At 43.5% G+C, this 9,200-nt stretch overlaps 1 protein-coding gene across 1 annotated transcript; it reads right to left on the bottom strand.

The window, feature by feature from the left end:
* Positions 1-1,501: 1,501 nt before the first annotated feature.
* Positions 1,502-2,791, bottom strand: KCNJ16 (potassium inwardly-rectifying channel, subfamily J, member 16). The gene has a single exon (XM_010142190.1). It carries the CDS (start codon positions 2,789-2,791, stop codon positions 1,502-1,504), a length of 1,290 nt encoding a protein of 429 aa, XP_010140492.1.
* Between the last annotated feature and the right edge of the window lie 6,409 nt (positions 2,792-9,200).

The raw sequence follows: 9,200 nt of genomic DNA, 5'->3' as shown, positions 1-9,200 counted from the left end.
TCAGCAGGCTGTTTTTCTTCATTAAATGTGATGAGCTCATAAAAACTTTCACTTAGTCAGAATGATGTGAATAGCTCGTCAGACCTAATTTTAGCAGCCTAAGGTTAGCCAGCATTTCCACCACAGTCCTCCTTCAGCAGGGAACGGAGAGGGGTGAACATTTCCAGGATAAACACATCCTATTGCCTTCAGCTCCCTAAAAAGCCAGAGTAAAATGGGATGAACTCCCCTGTGAAGAGAGAAGAACAGTCCAGTAACCACAGAGATGGTTGATGGATGAGGTCAGGTGAGATGAATCCCATTTTAGGCAACCACAGAGAGAATTATTTTTACATTAGCATGTTAATTAAACACATCACAAATTAATTGTAATCATCAGGGGAAAAGAGCAGGAAGAGATATTGCTTGTTGAATAATTACAGAGATGCGCAGAGCACGGAGCTTCCATGTCCCAGACAACTTCGAAACATTAACATTTTCCTTTCTTCCAGATTGAGCTGACAGCTGATCACGTTGAATTTCTCTGAGAAGGATTGTTTTTACACAGTCATTTCAGATGAATGAAAGTATTTCATTCTGACAAAATCACGCTCTTTGGTCTCCAGACCGCTCTGGGTCTTTCTAAAGAAGCAAAATGTACTAAAAAGAAAGGTAAGGCTGACATTCTGAAATGAGAGATGATTGGACTTTAAATATTGCACAGCTCACTCAAAAAACATGATCTTCTCTCAATCTGATTGTGCTGATTTCGGTTTCAAACTCGAGGTCCTGTTTTGATTTCTGAACAGTGTGAAGGAGCCAGTTTGGCCAGCCCTCCCAGCCGTCAGAGCCCCATACCACAATCCTCACGCCGCCCCAAGCCAGCTGACACACCGCAAACGGCGCTTCTGGGAACGGCTCATGACTTGGAAATGAGGAAAGCTCTCCAGGATCCCGCTGTGGATCCCACAGGACTAGGCAGGGTGTAAGCAGGTTTCCAAAGCTGCCCAGTAATACTGGATTCAGTTATTCTTGCCAGGGTAACCCTGGGGTGAGGCTTCATTTGAGCTGCTAGAAAGGTGTGATGAAAGAGTAATGTGGTGGTGGCGGCAGAGTTTCAGAGCCTCCTAGAGAGTCTGGGAACTGCCAAGAAATTAGGCAGCTTTGAAAAATCTGACCTAGAGGGCACACTACATTGTTTGTGTCCCCTGCCTGGATCATTCTCTGCCTCTGGGTATGGCCAACATTGGTCCCTGCAGAGCAGGAAAGTTCACAATCACTGTGCTCAAGCAGAGGAGCTGTGTGGTGAACCCAACTGGAGATGTGCCAATGCTGATCTGTCACCGATACCCACGCTAACCAGGGTGAAGCTCCTTCTAGCAGCTCAGCAACGCATTACGGTATGGGCAATGCTGTCACCGAGGTTTCACATATAAATACTTGTGTGTATGAGTTCATTGTTTATATTCTAAAAGCTGCGATGGGCGAATTTGTTGGAAGTGAATGGAATTGCAGTGAAAAGCTAGATTTGGGACTCTCTCGATAGCCGACTTAGGGTCACAGCTGCTTTCTGGTAAGAAACTTCTCCAGAAGGTTGATTGACAGTTGTCATAGGGTCTTCTGGATCTGCACAGCTGGTGATGAGAGCGACTGCACTGAAAGACTTTTCGTTAGTACTAAATGACTTCATCTCCAGAGCTGATGTCTCTGCTTCTTTTTCCCGTGTCTTCTCTGTTCGGTTCCATTCGCGCTCTTTCCGGTCCAGCTGCATGGCACTGCAGTAAGGAGCATAGACCTCCGTGGTTTCTTCAAACTGTAAGCAATCCACCTTATAGTACTTTTTCTTTACATGTAAGACATCATTAAACCTATGACCCCAAAGAATTTCTCTGGGGACATACGAGCTTCTTGACTGATGTGAAGTTCCTGTTGAATCACCTGTGTAGACAAACGTGACCAAGATTTCAAAGTTGTCCTTGGCCAGAGCTTTCCGGTCTAGACCATACAAGGGGCTCTCACTATCAATTTCATGTACGACTGTCACTGGCGTAACAAGTATGATTTGGTCATTTAGCAACTTCAGGTCTTTGTATTCCATTGTCATTCTCCCCTCCTTGTCTTCCTTGTAGCGCAGAAGCTGAGCTCGTACAGAGCCTTCAACCATGTGGTTTGGCCGGAAATCACCGATGCGCCACATGAGGCAAAATTTATCATCTCTTAAGCCAACAACAGCGTAGTAGCTGAAACGAATGGTTTGAGCTCTTTTGCGAGCCGTGGCCATTTTAGCCAAGGCTGCTCCAATTATGAAGGTGTTGATGATGCAGCTTAGTACTGACTGCAGGATAACCATGAGGATTGCAACGGAGCACTCTTCAGTAACACAGCGGTAGCCATACCCGATGGTCGTTTGGGTTTCAAGGGAGAACAGGAATGCTCCTGTGAAGCTATGGACATTTTCCACACAGGGGGTTATTTCTTCGTCATTGAATAAGTCTCCATGTTGGATTGCTATCAGCCAGAAGACTAGTCCAAAGAACAACCATGAAAGAACATATGACAATGAGAATATCACAAACATGTGGCGCCACTTGATGTCCACTAGCGTGGTGAATATGTCCACCACATAGCTCTCCCATTCACCAAAGATATGTTTGAAGTACACGTTGCAGCTGCCGTCCTTGTGGAGAAATCGCTTCTGCAGTCTTTTCATCCCCATTTCAGGGCTTTCTTGACAAGTGCCTCGGTAACTGATCTTATCTCCCTGTATGTTTACAGGCCTATAGCAACCATTCTGTTCAGTCACCTTTCCCATATCTGCCTCGTGGCATCAGTTAACAGAACACACTTGTGGTCCCGGGGGCTAATTGTTTTCTTTGTTCACTGGCAATCTATGAAATAAAAGAAAAAGTTTAGTTTTGTTTTAATTTCCTATGCCAGAACTGTGTAACACCACAGCTAAATACTTTCTCTCTGTGGCCATCATGAGCAATTTTCTCAACAGTACAGATCCTACATCCATGATGCAACGGAGCTCAAAACCTTAGGCCTGGAGATATGAGGCAGGTGAAAATTAAACTAGTTATAAAAATGTCCATATCAATTGTAAAATGTTTTGTAGATGAAAATAGAAATCAAAACCCTCTGTGGAGACCCCACTGTGAGTATCTCTTCTAATGTTCTGGTGAAGTAACATTCAAATCAGGATGGGCTCTCATGAACAGTCGCAGGAATGGATGATATGAACCCTCTGAAAGTCACCCAGATATTTGATAGAGTTAATTATTTGTTCATCACGTTTGTTTGTTTTCCTCCACTAGAAGAAACACCCAGAAAAACCGTTCAGACACAACTCTTCAGTCACACAGGCAGGCCAGTTTGATGTGAATGTGTTTTAACCAGAAAATGTGTCAAACACACAATCATTCATCATTATTTGTGCTTCAGTATTGCCCACAAAAACCTGGTCATGGAATTGAACTGTACTGGGCTACTGCAACAGAGACATTCTTGTTCAATTGGTAGGAAAGTATTTACGTTTCGAATGAAAAAGAAACCTCTCTGAGGTCCTGGAAAACCTCTCAAATCACTCCTTAAAACACCAACACCACCAAAATCCAGCTGCCAAGAAGTATTTCAATTTTTATTAATGAGTTTGAAACAAACATGCAGCTTGTTAATTAAATTGGTGGATGACACAAATTTAGGAAGTGATGTGAATTAGGAGATTCATCTGTTGGATCAGAGAAAAAATGGATGTCTGCAGATTGCAACCATATGCACTTCCGCAGTACGAAGTGCTGGGCCGTACGTTTAGCGACTAATAACATGAACTTATGTTAGAAACAGACCTCATCAACTGGAATCCAATAAAAACGAAAGACTTAGCTGAAGTAATCAGCTACAGGATGCTTATGAATCACTTGTAGAACACAGCACTGAAAAAGGCAAATGCCTTTTCCTGCAGGTGTCCAACTTATTCTACCATATTCCAACCGCTAACACGCAGAACACCGACAAGTCAGAAGCGACAGGGTCCACCCCTAGAACCATTCAGCGGTTTTGCCACATGTCATCTTCTGACTGATGTTTCTGAAGGAGAAAAGATGGTATTTTTGAGGAAAACCTGGCCTTATTCTTCAAAAAATCCTAAGTTTTCCGTGGAAAAATGACAAGTAATTTTCCCATTTTTAAGATGGTTTCAGCTGAGAAAAGTTCAGATGTAGGTTGACAATGAAGCCAACATATTCACGGAAATTGAATTTTTTTTAAAAAAAAGTTTCCTAGTGGTAGTTTTTTCCTCAGCTCTTCATTCACGCTGCCTGACTCTAAATGACTGCACACACTTCAAGGCAGAAGAGAGTCAGACCCATGGAGCGTAATATATATTGGATGGACTGGCTTAACAGACCGAGAGCTCTCCTCTCATCCAAGGAACAATGACAAGCATGCAGAGACGCTATTCCAAAAACACTTAAAAGCCAAACATAGTTTCCATTTCTTTTTTTCTTTTCTCTCTTTTTTTTTTTTTTTGCTACAGAAATGGATGTGACATATGGTGTCGTGGCCTCAGAATGTGGCCTTCATTAAAAAACACAACATTAATGTTTCCAAAAATACTTCTTGGAATACAGTCTTTGGAAACAGTCATATGACTCACTTTACTCATGGCTTTAAACAAACAGTGCAGCCTGGTCTATTGAGGACTCTTGACCTAACATTTTATAAGTCATACTTAACAACAAACAAAAACTGGAAACTGTTATTTTTTTTAAGAACCTCATAATGTGAGGTGTGAAAATGAAGCAAATTGTAATCAGGAGCCAATATAATCTTAAATAAAAAACATACTTGGGCTTATACTGATTTTCTTATTGACTGATTCAGACTACAGTATGTTGAAAATACTCACAAACATCCTGGGACTCTAAAAGGGACTAAACTGTTCATGAATCAAAGACTCCTGAGTTGATTCCACTCTCTGCTGCTGCCATCAACAAATCATCTTGTTTCGAAAATGGTGTTTTGTTGGCACTGTCTTTAGATTTTGATGGTGCTGGCAACAATCGTGGACTGTCAGACATGCTGCTATGTGGCAAAGTCCACCCTGCCTTCACAGTAGTCTGTCACACAACGGAGACAACTTTGATGGTGAGGCATCAGGAGCTCTGACTCTACTTAGGGTCTCTCTTAAGTACAGGCTGTAGTAATAAGAAAGTGTAAATGCTCATGGATGTCTGTGACGGGTTTTGGCTGGTGTAAATGGAGCTATGTAGTAGCCAAGTTAGATTTTGCAAAACAATCAAAAGTCTGTACTGAGAGGGGACGTGGTGCAGAGCTTCCTAAACCAGAACCAGTCTAACCCTGCAGCTAGGTGGAGCAAAAAAGAACGAGCACAGAGGACCACTAACAGACACAGACTGCTCTCAGGATCCGAGTTAATTCTCCTCCATCGTGTTGAAAATTGGGTTGCTCAGAGCCATCTGGCACTGCCCCATGGAGACATACCCCAAATGACCTAAATCCCAAATGTGTTCGAAAGACTTCGGAAAGAACCCTTTCAGCCACTCAGAACCATCTTAAAAAGTGCTTAAAGGTAAACCAAATCTGAACTTTTCCAGGCTACTTCTTAAAGTCTGCTGAGTGCAATGATAATCATGCATCCTAATTAATAACTGTTACATTATCTGATGTTCCTCAAAACATTTAAGTCTAAAAAAATATCGCTCGGTGTTCTGCATTATTTAGGTCTGTACTATGCTCTGTGCTTCATTCATGGGGATGCTTTAAACATGCACGTGATTTTCCTCTTCCGAACGAGGGGCAGCGAGGCTGTGAAGCCGGATGCTCATCGCTCACTCTGCTGAGACGCTGCCTTTTGCAGAGCAGTCGAATGACTGTTATTATTGCCAAATTTTGAAGGGGTGAAGGCCACAGACTTACAACCAGACTTATGAATTAAATCAAAAACCTTAATTTTTCAAAATGGAAATATTTCACCCATCCCTGAAGAAGCCATACGAGTTACATTAAAGGTCCTACTACCTGGTAAGGATTAACAGAGGGGGTGGGGCAGGGTTTAAAAACATTCTCTGCTCACTAAACTCATGGATCGGTTGCTGCAAATGATTCTCAGATGTTGCCAAGAAGCGTTTTCACCTTCCTCTAACACAAACCCTCACCCTTCTTTGTCTCAATTTTACTTTCTGTGGGGCTTTTTTGCTTTATTTCTGGCATGTTTGTACACGTCGTGAGCCTCCTTTTGCACACCCTTCTGTCATTCAGAGGAGGAAGCGTGCTGAGATGTGCAGTACCTATGCTAACCATTCTTAGAAAACTATTTCCCGCCTCCAAATACAAACTGACCCGAGATAAAAACAGCAGCAAAGCTAGGCAAGACATCAGGAAGACAGAAATAGAGAAATTTCAAAGATTTCATTTAGGGCAAATGCCAGAAAGGGTTCAGAAGTTCTCTGAAAGCCTGTATGTATCAGACTCGGAGCTCGGAAAATCGACACGTATTCTTCATTACCTAAACCAAGGCCAGGATCTTACTGCACTGGAGATTGAAACACGCTTGGGGAGACACGGAGCTGCTCTAGAGACCTGTGTTCATGGGCTCTGCATATTGACCACCCAAACCAGTATCTTCCCCCCAGTTAAATATGGGAGAAAGGTGAGTAAATGCTGTATTTCAGAGGTCATAAAGCAGTGCAGTGGCAGCAACAGGAGTAAATGCAACACATCTTTACACGCGGTGAAGAGCTACCGCAAAGCAAGCACTAGAGAAGCAAACCTTTGTATTGTATTTATCATTTTCATCTCATTTCTCTTGAACAGAGCAGATGTACCAGAAGAACTTGAACTTTTGCTCTTCATCACCTCGCTCAGAACAACAGTAACTTAATAGCCCTAAGCACTGAGTTTAGCCTTTTCGAGACTTCCTCTAAATGTAACTGTTAATCTAATCTTGATATTTTGAGTTTAGGGCTCAGTGTTTTATGAGAATAATCCCTATATTGCACCTTATCCTAATACCTGCCAAGTTGTTGCTACACCCCTTTTATGACACTACTTTCCATCATGTAAACAAGTCGGGGTGAATTTTTGTTCAGTGACAACTTCAGTCAACAGCCTGTTTGTAAAACATTAAACAAAACAATGTGAAGATCTTGGTTCCAGAATAATTCTGTTATGAGATTCAATCAAAAAGAAAACAACTCGAAACCTCCCAGTGAAACTGAGTGCTCTCACTCTAACCTCCCCACCACCTCCCCACATCGTGGAAGCTCATCTCTCTCTCTAGTGCCAGTTTAGCAATCACTTCAGTTTCCTCTTCGTTTTGGAAAAGGTCTGAAAAGTTTCCACTTTTAGTCACTGTTGTGTAACCCTCGAAGCCTTTCAGCCCAGAGACCAGAAATGTGACAAGTAGAAACCTTTTGAGCTACTTTGGAATTGACTCAAATACTTGTTCCTTTAAAAAAAACCCCACCACCCACAAAATCTAAATAAATCTCTTACAGGACAGCACTGAGACTCTTCCTTCTTTCCTTCTTTCTGTCCTTCCTTCCTTCTTTCTGTCCTTCCTTCCTTTCAGTCTTTGCAGCAGAGGGACCTAACTTCTCCTAACACTTACAGCCACTCTTGCTGCTTCTGCTCTGTAATCTCCAGAGCAGGACTGGCGCACAGCACGATTCACCACTCCACGATTCACCACAGCACACTGCCCAGGCTGGTGTCTGCCCGCACTCCCTGACAGGAATGCTGCAGGACACACCAGCCTCTCCTTGTGATTCTACCCCTGCTTGGCTGATTCCCCTTAGCCCACAAGACAGACTTTGCTTTATGGTGTGAAACCTTTCATTCATCTCCTCTGGCAGAAGAAAACAGTGCAATGATGTTCACAGTTTCAGAACACGTCTGATATTCTTGGTCTCTAAGAGGTCAGACCCAAGAGCCTGATAAGCACAACTTTATGCCATGAGGGTTTTTTTTATATTTAATGTTCCTCAGCTCAGCTGAGATCCCACAAATGACTAAAGGGCATCTCTACAAGGGGAGGGGGAATGCAAAACCCAGAGCCAGATCTCAAGGGAGCAAAGACATAGGAGAGGGGCTCCCACCACAGGGTGTCACCCAGTGCTGACCTTACAGGAGTGAGCACTCCCGGCAGCAGCTGCAATCACAGAACTTTTTTATACCTGTTGCTTCCCAGTCTTGGAAGCCATGGGAGTGAAGCTTTTAAATGGCTCAACTTTTCCTTTAAAATCAAACCTCAGTGATTCATGTCCCTCCAGCTTGTGTGCAATGGAGGTTGGTAGGGCTGCAGTTCACCAACGGGCAACTGGACTCAACCCATAACACCAGGAAGCATCAGCTGACAAGGAAGCTCTCTCCTTGGCAGCTTTCTGTGAGTGTAGGTCTTTCAACAGCAGCAGAGAAGATTGTAAATACGGAAATGAAAGAAAACCGTGAACAGGCTAAGCCCAGAGCTGCCTCAAAAGGGTATCTCTTACACTTCATATTCAATACCTCCAACAGAGACCAGACCGAAATTACCAGTACGAAAGTGTTTGTTTGCTGAGCATTTGTAAAGACAGACATCAAGAGCACTGAGCAGCCAACTTCTGCACTGAGTTTAAAGTCAGGCAGTAGCGCTGTGATGTACACTGGAACAACTCGCAGTAACGGATATATGGACATGGCATTCATCTAAGTGAAACCAGATCTCCCTAAAACAAAACCAAAAGAAGAAAAATTTGGCCCCTTAAGTTCGAGGAGCCAGATGCTGAACGCGGCTCCTTGAGGAAGGCTGGTCACCCATTTCAGAGCCCCAGGACAGGTTGAAAGTTCACCAGCCCCTCACTTACGACTCAGAGCAGTTCCCCAAGTCTGTAGAAAGCTGAAAATCTCTAGTTTAATGTATCCGCACTGCAGGCACTGCGTGGTTTCAGCCAGGAACAAGCAGTGGAAACACTGAAATACCATGAGAAATGGAAAGTGCTGGCAACTTGAAACTCTCGATTTCGGGCCTCACTGCCATTCTTTGTCTCAGACAATTTTGCAGGGGCCAAACCTGAAACTGTTGACTTTCAGGACACCCTTCCTCTTTTTAGCCCTGAGCTCGCAGCAGCTCCTCTACCAAGATGACCAGACACAGCACGTACTGGATAGTCCCGCAGCCACATCAGCCTCCCCCCGTGCAGATGTGGGGGGGGGCACAA

This window comes from Buceros rhinoceros, unplaced genomic scaffold, assembly GCF_000710305.1.
Source record: "Buceros rhinoceros silvestris isolate BGI_N320 unplaced genomic scaffold, ASM71030v1 scaffold44008, whole genome shotgun sequence".
Classification (NCBI taxonomy): domain Eukaryota; kingdom Metazoa; phylum Chordata; class Aves; order Bucerotiformes; family Bucerotidae; genus Buceros; species Buceros rhinoceros.
This window is presented reverse-complemented; position numbering and strand designations above follow the sequence as displayed.